At 51.3% G+C, this 15,288-nt stretch overlaps 1 protein-coding gene across 6 annotated transcripts in view; it reads left to right on the forward strand.

Moving 5' to 3' along the window:
- The window catches only part of FRYL (FRY like transcription coactivator), a 3,055,992-nt gene that overhangs the window by 2,223,675 nt on the left and 817,029 nt on the right, over window positions 1-15,288 (forward strand). For all 6 annotated transcript variants that reach the window (XM_069631694.1, XM_069631695.1, XM_069631691.1 and 3 more), the window contains one exon: window positions 6,515-6,636. In XM_069631694.1, coding sequence (XP_069487795.1) covers window positions 6,515-6,636 — 122 coding nt within the window. The remainder of the gene's footprint in view (window positions 1-6,514; window positions 6,637-15,288) is intronic.

The raw sequence follows: 15,288 nt of genomic DNA on the forward strand, positions 1-15,288 counted from the left end.
TGAACAAAGTATGATTCTCCAGCATGGGGTCTGGCATGGATTCACATGCTCATGAATATTCCCCGTCGTCAGGCTGGGAATCCTCGGTAAAGAAAAAACCAGTATCAGTTTCGTTTCTGATCTGTCTTTCGTAGTAACAACCAATCACTGGTCTCTGCGTCATACTGACCACAGCCAATGACTGCCCTCTACCTAAGCACCGCCTCTGGCAGCCATCTTCAGATTTTTACCGCACGTTCATGTGTTGGGATCCTCGTGCTATTGCTCTCGAGCGTTAGTGCTATTTTTTCACGTTTATTCTCAAAAACTTTGTTTTTTCGGTCAAAAGAGCCTCAAGCTCCACCGACTCTCCATCCGATCAACGGGGACCCGTTTCGGATTCGTCTGCGCCCCTCAAGGGTGAAGATTTCGTCGAGCTACGCTTTTGGAGGACTCCAGAAGTTTCTCAGGCCCGGCCATGGCCCAGGAGAAGGGAAGCTCGACGCCCGGAAAGCTGTTCAGGGTCTGCCCTGGATGCCAGCTGCAGAACGTCTTCAAGGAGGACGAACACTCTTTTTGTCTTTACTGCCTACATGAGGACAAGACGCACGTGGAGAAGAACTGTGCGTTTTGCGGCAACATGTCGGAGCGGACCATGAAGGACCGCCATCAACGTCTCGCCAACTGGCTAGAAGGGAAGAGCCCGTTCGGCGAGAAGAAGAGGAAGAAATCCGAGCGGTCTTCTAAGACCTTTGAGGACGCCCCGGCGACGGGGGTCCAACATAAGGCCAAGCACCGCGAGTCCGCTGGCACCGGGAGCGCCGAACGGTCGGGCTCTACGGGCGCCAGGCAGGGCGCACCCTCCCCGGCACCATCAACCACGAGCCAACGCTCTGGGTCGGGTAAGAGGAAGGCCGAGCACCCGGCGAAGCTCCTGGAGAGGCCCCGGTCGAGCTCGAAGGCGGAGGGGGAGCGAGGCAGTGTCCCCCCCCTCAAGGATAAGGCGGTGAGCGCACCTAAGGTGGTGAAGGCCTTAATCCATCCGGCCAAGCCCTCTATCGAAACTGTCGCGGCGGCCCTGGCTCAGCCTGTGGAGGCTACACCAGTGGTGGCGACCTCGGGGCTCAGAGTCTCCCTGCCACCTCGGAGGGAGTCCTCTTTTGTGCCCATCGATAGGACCCCCGTGAAATCCCCCGTGGGGAAGAAAAAGGGGGGGCAGGGCGTCGTCGTAGATTCGGCCTCAACCTCGGAGGAGGAGCTGGTCGAGGTCTTAAGCCACGGCCTCGGCGTGGAAGAAGACCGGCCCGTCGGGATGGATCCCGACGCAGGTGACGACGACATCGTCGAGGGTACCGACGGGGCCGTCGGATTCCCCTCTGCCAGCGCCGCGAGACAACTCGGCGGCCATTTTGTTGGCTATACAGTCCTTATGCTCTGAGATAAGGACGAGACTACCGTTGCCGACGGAACCTCTCCCGTCGGGGGACCCAGAACCAGGACCTTCTGGTGTTCCCCCTACCAAGAAAAGAAGGATCCACCCTCCACCTCCTTTTCAGCCGTCGCGCCCCTTCCAGCCCTCCTCCCCGTCCACCCGAGGGGATGATACGGGGACTGACACGGCAGCGACGGGTACGGACGACGAGGTATACGACGAGGATGTACCGTCGTCGCCTCCCACCAGGGCTTCTCCGCCCGACGAGATTGGATCGTTCCACTCAATGATCGCCAGGGCATCCGAGCTTTTTCAACTCTGCCCTGAGGAGAAGAAGAAGGAAGGTTTCCTTTATCAGCGGCGCGAGGCCAAGAGGAAGACGGTCCTCGCGGTGCCTCTATTGGACGACATTTGGGATGAGGGCCTCACCCTCCTCAAGAACCCGTCCACGACACCAGCTAGAAGAGACCGGTACGAGAAAAAGTACCGTGTCCCGGACACGGCCCCCCTGTGCCTCCGGGCGCAGCCTACCCCGGACTCCGTCGTCTCTGCGGCGGCCAGGAAAAAAGCGGGGGGGGGTGCGGCCTCCACATCTACTTCCCCACCGGACGGCGAGGGAAAGAAATTGGACGCTATGGGACGCAGAGTCATCTCGTCTGCAGCGACGACGATTAAAGCTGCCAACGCCTTGGCTATCGTGGCCCGATACGACAGGGAGCTCTGGTACAAACTGGCTCCCCTGCTGGACTTCTTGCCGGACGACAAGAGGGCAGAGGCCCTGGAGATCCTGCAGGAAGGTGAGGTGGCTTCGGACCACGCCATTACCGTTGCGACGGACATCGCCGACACTGGGTTCCGCCAGTTGGGCAACGGCGTTTGCCTTAGGCGGCGTGGATGGCTCAAGGCTACGGACTTCCGTCAAGACGTTCAGACCAGAGTCCTGGACATGCCCTTCGATGGGAACAACCTGTTTGGGAAAACGGTGGACGATTCCCTTCAGGCCATTAAAGCGGACACCGAGACGGCCCGGGCCCTTGGAGTTCTGCAACAACGACGGATGCCCTTTCGGAGCAGCGGAGGCAAGGGCGCCTCCAAAGTTTCCGGCGGCGGTTTCTCCTCCTACCGTCAAGCGGCCCGCTCGTCATCTCAGGAGGCCTACAGAGGACGAGGCAAGCCTGGCGGACCCCGCCGTCGTCGCCAAGGACAAGGTGCTAAAGCCTCGTCGAAGCAGGATTGAACCGGCCGGGGGGTCGGTCCCCCACCGAAGCACCCCGGTGGGAGGCCGGCTGGCGAGCTTCGTCAGCGTGTGGGAGTCCATCTCCACCGACCGTTGGGTGCTGGACGCCTTGGCCCGGGGCCACGCGCTTGAGTTTCAAAGAGAGTGTCCGCGCGTCCCCCCCGTGGCCAGGAAAGAGCTTCACGTCCCTCAACTTCTCCTGGAGGTGAAGGCGATGCTCAAGAAGGGCGCCATCGAACTCGTCCCAAAGAGGCTTCGGGGCTCCGGAGTCTACTCGAGATACTTCCTCGTGAAGAAGAAGACGGGGGGATGGCGCCCCATCCTGGACCTGCGACGTCTGAACAAGTTCATCAAGGCGCAAAAGTTCCGGATGGTCACCCTCCAGCACGTCCTGGATACAGCTGGAGGAAGGAGACTTCCTGTCGTCGTTGGATTTGGAGGATGCCTACTTCCATATTCCCATCTTGAAGGGGCACCGAAAATTCCTCAGGTTTGTGGTCCAAGGGCGGCATTACCAGTTCAAAGCCCTCCCCTTCGGTCTACGGTCGGCACCCAGGGTGTTCACCAAGTGCCTCGCACCGGTGGCGGCTCAGCTGCGCCGCAAAGGGATCCACGTCTACCCCTACCTGGACGACTGGCTCATCCGAGCCAAGACAAGGGAGCTCGCCGTGGTCCACACGGCAAGGACCGTCCAACTTCTCACGGACCTGGGATTCTCCGTGAACTACGCCAAATCCCACCTGGTACCCGCGCAAGACACTCTGTTTCTGGGAGCGAGGCTCAACACAGTGTCCCTTCGGGCCTCCCCGTCGGAGGAGAGGACCAGGACCATCCTGGGCAAGGTGCAGCGCATGTTGGTGGCCGACGCGGCAAAGGTGAGGTCCATCAAGTCCCTCCTCGGAATGATGTCTTCCTGCATCTACCTCATTCCCATGTGCAGGCTCCGGATGCGCCCGTTGCAGGAGTTCCTGGACGCGCGCTGGATCCAAACGACGGGCAGCTTCGAGGAAAGGATCACACTCGACGAGAGTTTCCGACGAGCGATCCGGTGGTGGGGCACCCGCGCGCATCTGACGGCGGGCATGGACTTCCAGACCCCAGCCCACCAGGAGACAGTGACCACGGATGCCTCCCTGGAAGGGTGGGGAGCGCACACCGAAAAGCTGCACGCAAGGGGCCTTTGGCTCCCGACGGAGAAATCCTTACATATCAACGTCCTGGAGCTCCGTGCAGTGTTTTGGGCCCTCAGGTCCTTCCTTCCTTCCCTCAAGGGCAGGGTGGTGAGGATCTTCACCGACAACACCACCACCATGTTTTACATCAGAAAACAGGGTGGAACCAGGTCCCCAGCACTGTCCAAGGAGGCGCAGGACCTGTGGCATTGGGCAGTCGCCCAAGGGATGTTTCTGGTGCTGTTTCATCTGGCAGGGATAAAAAACACCATCGCCGACTCACTCAGCAGGGAGCTGCGCTCGTGCCACGAGTGGGAACTACGGCAGGATCTAGTGGATCGCCTCTTCCGACGGTGGGGCACACCCCAGATCGACCTGTTCGCGACGGCGACAAACTCCAAGTGCCGGAGGTTTGCCAGCAGGTTTCCCCAGGTGAGGAGCATGGGCGATGCTTTCTCGTTCCCCTGGGAGGGCCTGTTCCTCTACGCGTTCCCTCCTTTGCCACTGCTAATCTGGCTCGTCAACCAGCTCAAGAGGTCACGGTGCAGGATGATCCTCGTCGCACCTGCGTGGCCGAGGCAGATATGGTTCCCGGACCTTCTGGACTTGTCAGCGTCCCCGCCAATCAAGCTGCCGGTGGACGCGGATCTGCTCTCCAGGGAAGGAGGCGCCATCCTCCACCACGACCCGAAATCGCTGAACTTGCAGGCCTGGCTCCTGCAGCGCTAGGGTTTGGAGGATACGACATACCGGCCGACTGCAGAGAGGTTCTTGCAAAGGCCAGGGCGTCCTCGACTCTTAAATGCTACGGACACAAATGGAAGAGGTTCTCTGTCTGGTGCCACGCACAGAAGATTAACCCTCTACGGATTACGGCTCCCCAATTTCTGCCGTACCTGCTGACGCTGGCTAAAGCTGGACTGGCACACGCGTCCATCAAGATTCATCTTGCTGCGATCTCCCGATACACCAGAACCACGGGACGGACGTCCTTGTGGTCTCATCGTCTGGTGAAAGAGTTCATGAAGGGACTGTTCAGATCGTTCCCGCCGGTGAAGGCTCCGGCCCCGGCGTGGGAGCTCAACGTGGTGCTGACCAAGCTCATGGGACCTCCGTTCGAGCCTCTGCACTCGGCCCCGTTGAAGTTTCTGTCGTGGAAAACAGCGTTTCTTGTGGCCATCACCTCCGCACGACGGGTGGGAGAGATCCAGGCCCTTTCCTGCAAGGCCCCGTACTTGACTTTTCACGACACGAGGGTAGTGCTCAGGACGCACCCCTCCTTCATGCCCAAGGTACCGTCGGACTTCCATCTCAACGAACCCTTGGTGTTGCCTGTATTCTTCCCGTCGCCTTCGTCGCCGGCTGAGAGGACTTTGCACTCGCTGGATGTGGCTAGAGCGCTGAAGTTCTACGTGGACCGCACGAAGTGTTTTCGGAAGACGTCACAACTCTTTGTGAACTTTGGACCTGTCAATCAGGGGAAGGCTCTCTCGAAGGCTTCCATTTCCAGGTGGCTCTCCGGCTGTATCATGTACTGTCATCGGTTGGCGAACCGACCGCTGCCCGGCCGTCCGAGAGCCCATTCCACCAGAGCGATCGCAGCTACCACGGCGTTCCTTTCTGATGTGCCCCTGCTGGACATATGCAGGGCTGCTACGTGGAGGTCGACGCACACCTTCACGAAGTTCTACTGCGTCGATCGGGATTCCAGGGAGGAGTCCAGGGTCGGCCAAGCAGTGCTGCGCAACCTGTTCGCCTGAGGTGAGCCTGGTGAGGAGGTAAGATGCTTAATGTTGAGTTTGATGCAATGCTTAATGTTGAGCCTTTGCCACCTCCCGTGGTTGTGCATGTGTGTACTGCTATGTATTCTTTATTCATGAGCATGTGAATCCATGCCAGACCCCATGCTGGAGAAGGAACAAGTTACTTACCTGTAACTGTTGTTCTCCAGCATGGGTCTGGCATGGATTCACATGCGAACCCTCCCGCCTACCCCTCTGCGGCTCTTCACTTGGTCATACTGCCACTTCACGTGCTTCCAAATCTGAAGATGGCTGCCAGAGGCGGTGCTTAGGTAGAGGGCAGTCATTGGCTGTGGTCAGTATGACGCAGAGACCAGTGATTGGTTGTTACTACGAAAGACAGATCAGAAACGAAACTGATACTGGTTTTTTCTTTACCGAGGATTCCCAGCCTGACGACGGGGAATATTCATGAGCATGTGAATCCATGCCAGACCCATGCTGGAGAACAACAGTTACAGGTAAGTAACTTGTTCCTTTCATGACCAAGAGCTCTGAAAGGGCCTTCAATGAGATAGTTAAATAGAATACATATGAAGAATGCCTTTCTTTCAGATCTCATGATCCCAGTACCCATCTGATAAAACATGTTTTCATAATATATATCATAGGTTGGCAGGGGAGTGATTTGTACCATATACACATATGTATGTAATTTGTACATGGTGATTATGAAGAATTGACCAAAATGTTTTCAGTAAAAATGTGTAATGAACCATTCAATGGACTATGATTTGACTAAAACAGATAAGAGCTTGAGAAAGACTGTCACTGGTGTTAACGTGTCATGTCGGTATAAGTATGTTGTGAATACTAAGTTGGATATACAGCATAATATGTATTTCAGATACCACATACCTCTGCAAACATTCTCTATTTTCTCCATTTGTAGGAAAAGAGGGCCGCTTTGGAACCACGAGGATGTGTCTGCTAAAAACCCCAGCATCAAGAGCGCAGAACAACTTAGTATATTCTTAAAGCATGTCATTTCAGTTTTTAAGCAGTCAAGATCAGGTATGTCTGAACATTTCAGAGTTTTCCTTTACCATTGACTTTCCTCTTTGTGTTACCGTTACCAGTACTTATCCGGTTAGTATGTGAGGGCTGTTGTACCACAGGTGTCCCTATCCCTTCTGATGTCACCAGGATACTAAGCATTGGGGTTCTGGTTATGGCAGCTGATAAAGTTTCTGGTTCACACCTCAAGCTACCGTTGAAGGGCTTTTTCATCCACGTTACTATACTATTAATAAATCACAAATAAACCTACCTATCTATGCGTCCTTTACAACCAAAGCGATGTTGACCCACCCCTGCATGATTATGGTGCCTCTGTCCGTAGTGCTTTTGATGCCGCACATTCAGACTTGTTGAGGAAGTCAGATTTTGGCATTGGACTTCATTCCCCCTCCAGCTGCTTGCATTGATGGCCTAGTGACACCGATCAGGCCAGCGCCTTGATCCCACAGCATGAGACATGCACCGGGCTAAATCTCCTCTTAGGATACGATTTCAAATAAAAGGCCTTACGACTGCTACATGTCATCCTCTGAACATTTGAAGAGAAAGCCACGGGCATTAAGCTAAGAAAGTGAGAGCTTTTCCGGGGAGTGCCTTCTGTGTCCTGGTGACAAACTCTGCCGTAAACCGAAGCGTGTGGGAGGAATTGCAGCTCTGGATCATTTTCCCCCATTCAGCAAAATCCATTTTGGACAGTAAATAAGAATGCAAGTCTATTGCTCAAAAAAACTGCTCATACTTGTTTTTAACCACAGCATATGGGGTTAGACCCCCACAGCCACGCGCCACAATCCCTCAAATTTCCACCAATATTTCCTGATCCCAACCCACCATCTGCATTTCAGTGCCAAAACATCGAGTCAAATGAATGGAGAAACATAAAAAGTTTGCTCCGAGCAATAGGCACACTACTGTAAATAAGACACAAGTACCATTCTGGAACAATTAGCGTGATCTAAGTGACATCTGCATGGACATTTGGAGTTGTCTTTTTCAATTGATATGAGAAATCGCTTTAAGCAGGAATACCTAGATCAACTGCACCACATCATTGGCATTGTGCATCACCATGCAGAACGTGCTAGGTGCAGTTGCATTTGTGCCTTCCCAAGTCTTACTTAAGTACCTGGCCGTAGTGAAAGAAGGGGTTCTGCACTACCTTGGGGATTTGGCACAGATTGAAAAGGCATCTATTCTGATGCATGATGGGCAACAGAGATGAGACACTTCCAAACTTCACATATGCCGAACTGGGAACTGATGCACTTAAGGAGTTAGAGCTTGCATTTGAAAAACTGGACTTGCATTTCAACCCCATAACAAATGAAATACGAACAATATTACTACCCCTGAGCAGGAAGCAGGAGAGTCAGTGAATGACTATACCACTTCACTAAGGCACCTGCCTCTCTCTTGTAACCTCTGCGACAAACTAGAATAACATATGAATGATCCATTGATGATGCACTGCTCAAATAATCCAATTAGAGCAGAGCTTTATTTGAAAGATTACCCAACCTCATGGATGTAATCAAGATTTCCAAAAGAGTGGAAGCACTCCATGATGTGCATACCCCGCTTGAGCAAGGCTGCAGATAAGGATATCATAAAGGTGGTCCTAAAAGTGGACAAGAGGGATGGTTAATCAGGACAAACCCACCTCCCCAGAGCAGGTAAAGATCATGCTTGAGGTGGGGCAGGAAATGGCATTTGGCGAGTGCTAGAATGTGCCTGTGATGCTAGAAATGCATTATGGAGAGACAGGGCCTCCTAGTCCTTCTCCTACCACTTCTCTGTGTTTTTTCTCTGTTTTCTGCCACTGAGTCCACCCTGGACCTCTGGCAGTGGTGCTCTTCATGTTTTCCTTTTGGTGAACAACACTCATGGGATACCCTTATGGCACCATGTGGTGGGGTACACCCTTGTACCCCTTGTGTGGGTTTGGGCACCTGTGTGTTGCCCACAGAGCATGGTATGGGCAGGTGGCAGTCCTGGGAAGCACTGTGGAAATACCATATATGGCTGTGGGGCTGCCTCCTTCCAGACTGACTGGAGCCTTCCCACATGCTGTGTTTTGGCAGCACCCTAGGGGTGGGACCTGTGCGAATGGAGTTGGGAGCCAACTCACATTCCCTGTTATGGGTGTCTGATTTCTGAGTGTGTGGCACAATGAACGGGACAGCCCTGACTGAAACTGACATGAATGCAGTGTAGTGTGCTGAAAGGCTGGTCCTTACCCCAATGCACATTCTTTGTTATGGGTGTCTGGCTGGAGTTAAATTACCTGAACGCCTGTGAGCCTGATTGGCTGGCTTCCTGCATGAATGCCCTTCTGCGTGATTGGCTGACTGAGCCTGGCTCAGCCAGAGTGAATGGGGAACAGATGTATATATCTGGGGACCCTTCACTTACCAATTTGTTCAGAAGCTGAAGTCAAGCTTAGCAAGTGGAAGCTGTTCCTTGAAGCCCAGCTGGATGAGAAGTCTGCTGCTGCAATTTCTTAACTGTAATCCGAAAGCTGCCATATTCTTCCAAAGACTGATCGAGAGAAGACCTGCATCGGAGACCTCGCCTCGATCTATGAGGGACCACCGTGCAAACTGCTGCTCTTCATCCGAAGTGCCCTGGAAGCCAGTACTGTGTGCCTGCCGTCTGGAGAAGGGGTCTTCGTGAGTCCTGAAGAGGAGTGCCCGGACATCTCGAGTCGAAGAAGTGCATTGGTGTCACCCATGATCCAGAGGTGCATTTTGTGATGTCTGGAAGCTGTTCCTGTCTATCGCCCAGAGGAGGGGGTAGTGCTGCTGGACACCCAAAACTGCCTTAGAACATTTCAAGGTACATTCTTGCCATCATCACAGACCACTTTTCCTGCTGGAGATAGTCCAGAGTCGCTGAGTGTAGAGGAAGGTCCGTCGGTGGGTTTCCCACCACCAGAAGCTAAAGATGATGTCCCGATGGTCCAGACATGGTGAGGGTCCGAGGTCTACTCCAGTGGTTGAGTCCAAGTCGTCAGAAGCAGTCCAGACGTCTGTGCTGCGGCTGCAGCACTGAAGAACCAAAAGTCAGAAAACTGCGATATTCCAAAACCCAACACCAAAATTGACCTATGCACCCATCGCTTTCCGAAGTCATTGAAGTGTCCCAGGGGTCTTACTCTCATCTGCCAAGACTTTAAGGAGCCCAGAGCAAGTTTAATCTTCATGGGACTTCTGCAGTCGGAGAAATCGTCGACCAAATGAGAGCACTGCAAAGAGTAAAACTGCTGCACTTCAGAAATACTTTGGTTCCATTTTTCTCGTGGACTCAGCATCTTATCTTCTTCTTCCAAGTGTGGGGTCCATCCTCGGTGGGAATTGTCGAGTGAAACAGAAAAACTCTGCCACTTCGCCTGCCAAGGCACCAAAGATACTGTGATGAGCAAGAGGATCTTCTAGAGGCAGGTCTGTTCTCCTGTGGCCTCTTAGGTACTTTGGGGTGGTAGAACCTTTTAAAAGAAAGTACAAGGTTATTGAACAGTATTGGACTGGGCTGTAAAAGTGAAGATAAGTTACTCCCTAACCTTTCCATTACAGGTTGCCCAGATGGGTGTATGGGGGGTGAACTAACTCAGAATTTACCTGTCTGGTTTAAAGAAGGCTTTCTGCCGCTGTTCATAACTAACCTGCTTTTCTTCGCTATTCTTTGCTGTTACACGTCACCTAAGAATTTACATGCCTATTTAAAACTGTCTGCAGTTCGTGCATCTATTACTGAATTTACGTATGGTGTGGTACAACAGAGTTTATATATTTGACATTCTTTGAATAGGTATTGCCAAAGTACAAAGTGTTATTATTTAAATGTATGTATTACTGAACCTTATTTTATACAACGAAGCTGTGTTATCACCTAACAGTGTGTGGACGTTCCTTTGTGGGGCTTGGGCAGTCGCTGTACTGAAGAACCAGTCAGCATCACCTACTGAAAGCTTAAGACTTGATTGCTCATCCATCGCTAACCATTGAGAAACGTGGCTGGGGTGTTCTTTACCCTACCATATCGAGGGAAGAATTACAGATACCCATCTCCAGTCTTTACAGTGCCCCTGAAGAAATGTCACATAGAAAAAGTTCTCTGTGTGAACAACTTTGGTAACTTTGGTAGGAACCCCCATAAAGAAGTAAAAATGGTGAATGAATTCGCCAACATTCCTTTGTCGTTCGACAAAGCAGTATGTCATTGGTGAGGGCCTATGTTCTACAAGTAAATGTGAAGACAGACCAATGGGCCGCAGAATGGTAAAACGGATTGAAGTTCATATGATGGCCGATTGCAAGGCAAAAAATATCCTTGTGTCGTAACAAGTGTGGGAAGAGTCCATGGAGGGGACCATAGGGAACCTGAACCCCTCCTGATGTAAACCCAGGAGGATATAATGTTGGCAGAATTGAATTGTTGGGCTTTTTCCCTACATGCTTAACTTTCTAGGGTCTTGAAACATGTATCTAACAAAGAAAGGAGAGTCTCTATTGGGATGGAAGAACCAAAATAAGCACCATATAAGGTTGGACCCTAATACGACCAAGCAGGTTTTCCATGTTATTTTTCCAACAAAACTGTAAGTGAGCTTATAACTTGGCCATCTGTGTTTGCCAACCTATTGAGAAAATGAGAATTTGTTCATTGCATTGTGTTAAAGTGTGATGCCAATCCTGTGGTGACAAGGTTGCAACCTATCCCGATGGCCCTAAGGGAGACTATAAATAGAGTTGAGGTTATTATTGATAGGGTGAATGTCCTTTAGTGGGTTCCCCCATTAGTGAGACAACTTCATCAATGCATGGTGGTGGAACATCACCCATTACCGAAATTGGTGGGGTTGAGGGGAGAATTCTGTGCTCGGTAGGGGAAGGTAAGATATTCACAAAATTAGATGTGGTGTCTGCTTACCATCAAATCACCATACAGCCACAATCGCATCCCCCCACAGACCTCCTTTTGCATGAGAACATCTTTCAATTGAAGAAAATTCCCTTTGTATTAGTATTGGCATCCTCCATGTTCCACAAGGCTGTATTCAAACATTTTCAGGGTATTCAAAAAGTGTATTGCTTTCAGGATGATATCCGGACAAGCTGAAGTCTTGAATATTATGTTTTAGCTATCGAAAGAGAATTAGAGATTTCTAATAGATTTGTTCCTCCCACAGATTCCTTTGCATCTTTTCCCCAGCTGAGCTGCTTGGGTAGCATGGCTCCACAATAACACTCCTCAACGCCTCTTCATGCCCCACTCTGGACATGACGTCTGGGTCAGTATACGTCCTATGACCTTAGTTCCTTTTTTTTCTGTGGACTCTGCCACTTCAGGAGCACTTCGTTAAAAGTTTTACTTTCTTGTTTCACAGTATACCAAATCCATCAAAGGCCTCTGGTTTGAAAAGCTGTATTGACTGAGGGAGTCCGATATCGGTCTACAATCGCCAGAGAGGTTTTACCAGTACTTTCTAGTGAAGAAACACAACACAGTTTTGCGGGTCGTGTCAGTCGATGCACCCCAATTCACTTCTTTACCTTTATTCATGATGAATAAGGTGACAGATGGACCCGTCTGTGGTTTCTGGGCGTGGAGGTGCGAATCAAAGAATGGTCCCCGATCCATAAAGACAAGAAGTTGTAGTGCAAGAGGTCTTGTTCACCCAGCAGTTCTGCAAAACACTATTCTTCTTTCTTGAAACAGAGAAGTCACTGCTTCAGACTCCTCTGAGGAACAGGCGCCACAGGTACCTTTCCCCTAAATCCTCCACTCTGGAGGAATGGGAAGCCTTTCAGCTTAAGATGCTTGACGTCTTTGCCAAGGTCTTGGCACTGTCGGCTTCGGCCTAAGTGTTTTGTTGCCATCAGGGATCTTACATTCTCTGATGAGCTTAGCAGAGACCCTGCAAAAGCCCATGGCCCATAACCTTTGGGATCGGCAATGGCTCTCGCGGGCGAGGATACTTCTCGGTCAGACTTCTGTCTTCAGACGATGGTCTTCTGTCTCCAGCTGGTCATTCCACAGCACCGTCCAGCAACACGGAAGACAAAATTCCTCTAGCGCATGCTCCACTCCCTAAAGGCATGTTTATCTCGAATGGAAGGTATTTACGATGGGGACAGTGATCCAGTCCCCTTCATGCTGAAACCCTTTATACTCGAGAGAATTTGCGGACTTCCCTGAGGAATCACATGGTGAAGAGGGAGGCTTGTTGGATCTTGCTGCTGATTTGTAAGATGCAAGTGATTTGGATACTTATCCAGAATTTTGCATGCCCCTTGCACCTACACCAGGTAAACCTCAGGCCTTTTATGTGATGGCCAGGGTGGGTGACAACTTAGGGTTGTCAGCACCTTCAACAGCGATTGTGCAATTTGAACTGATGGACTTTCTTGATGAAAGTCTGCAGAGGTAGACCCTCAAACCCTTCGATTTGGCAGACGGGGCCATGGCCCTCAAATTGTGGTCAAAACTGGCTGCAGTGTTGGCTGTTGAATATGATTTGACAAAGAAACACAGAGCAGCTCCATCTGACCCGTTTATCGTGTCTTCACATGCCTCCATTGAGAGCCTGGTAGTCCAGACCACCACTGCGCCCCTGAAGACGTATTTACCTTCATTACCTTCGGACATGGAGAGTAAGTGGCTTAAGGCCTGGGGCAAGAAAGTTTTTGGCTCAGGCAGCCTGGTTCTTGGGGCCATCAAAGCCTCCTGTGCTATGGCTAAATTCTCATTCGGACTGCCATCTCAGTGACTGTAGAGCACCTCCCTGCAGGACATATGAGGGAGTGCTTTGAAGCCCTAGACTATTATGGTAAGGAAGTGTCCTGGCAAATGCTCCAGTCAAGCCTGGATACACCACCTGCTTGACTTGTATGATGACAATGGGAATGGTGTTGAAAAGGTACTCATAGTTGTGGACAATGGGATTTGCTGTGGATGTCCAGGCACAGTTCCTGGACATGTTGTTTGATGGCAACAATTCTTTTGGAGGTAAAGCCGACAAATCGCTCCTGAAATTCCAGTCTTCCAAAGTGATTGCCAAATTGTGGGGTCTAGGGGTACAACAATAGTCTGCAGCCTTCACAGGAAGTGAGTAAGGGTGTCCACAGAGGCAGAGGACAAACTCCCTCTTGCAAACAAATGCAGCACAAGTTGTGCTCCAAGAGGATGTTCAGCTTCCATCATGTCACGCTCAACCCCCAAGTGCGAAAACCCATTCCACAACTCGTCTCCTGTGGGAAGCAGGATTTCCAGTTTGGCGAGGAATGTAATCTTACCATGTCCGACGCCTCTGCCTAATGGTTGGCTCACCTGGAATACTGCCTCCCCTCCAAACCATTCCCAAAACAATCTGAATTTGCTTCCAGGCCCCCTCCTGTTGGAGGAGGCCCCTTCAGCTTCTAGCGATGAGTGCCATAGTTCTCGAGCATGGGGGTTGTGGCCAGAGTCCATGCGGTGAGGACATGCCTTGCGTAAGCTCCCGCCTGGATGTTGCTAATCCTATTTACGGCAATATTTGAACATTATTTTGCATTACAGGACACTGTGGTACTCCACTAACCTACCAAGCCGACTTTGGTGGCTCTCTGAAGGTGTGAGGACCTCCCTCGATTCAAGATATTGCAAGATACTGGCTACTCCTGATGTGACCGCCCAACCAAGATGGTGGCCGCACCACATCTTGGCGCCTAACGTAGAAGATTCGCTCACTGCAGAGTTCATTATTTTACCTTCCATACCTGGTGATTGGGTGGGCGGGTCTGGGGACGGTGCACCCTATACATAGGGTGGGCCTGTGCTCCACCGCTGCACAACTTGACAATCTTGCAGGCCATTAAAAGGAGTGCCTAAACAGGAAATCATACCTCAGTCACCTGGACTCTGTGGCCGCCATAGAAGGATGCTGGCCTCTTGACTGAATCTGAACTCCACGCTTTAGGCACTCAGTGCACTGGATCTTGGGAGAGGCTTTGCAACTTTGATTATGTGATCTACAAATCCTGTATGCATGCAGAAGGGGGCACATCTGGGAGGCTGCTGTTGTGGCTATGTAGAGAGCAACCCAGACGGCCAATTACGCTAATACATGAGGAGTGCGGGGCCGCTTGTCGATCGCAGGTCGGAGATGAACTGCGTCTTTTGTGCGTTTTATAATACATTGTATAGGCATGAAATGCTGGGAGATCCTGAAGATTTGCGCCATGCCTTCTCGCAGATCATGCTGCCGCAGCTGTCTGAGGAACAGGCTTCCGCCCTAGATTTACCCCCCGACAGAAAGAGAGCCCGGGGTTGTAGTTGCGTCCTTGTCCATTGGGAAGACGTCTGGTGGGCATGGGCTCCCTGCAGAGTTTTATAAAGCATTTGGCTCTGTCCTTCGCCCATTCTTACTGAAGGTATATGAAGAGGCATATGATCAAGGTATACTTCCCAGCCCTATGCCAGGACATCCAAGATATTAACAACGTTACTCGCTGGAAGACCGAGGAAAGTGATTGGCGTCCTGATTCATGAGGATCAGATGGGATTTATTCCTGGATGAAACACCTTTATGAATGTGCGCTGTCAACAACACATAGTGGACCAGACTAATTCTCTAGAAGCACCATTTGCTATGGCATCAGTGGATGC

Source organism: Ambystoma mexicanum, chromosome 6q (assembly GCF_040938575.1).
Source record: "Ambystoma mexicanum isolate Mex_15411 chromosome 6q, UKY_AmexF1_1, whole genome shotgun sequence".
Taxonomy (NCBI): Eukaryota; Metazoa; Chordata; class Amphibia; order Caudata; family Ambystomatidae; genus Ambystoma; species Ambystoma mexicanum.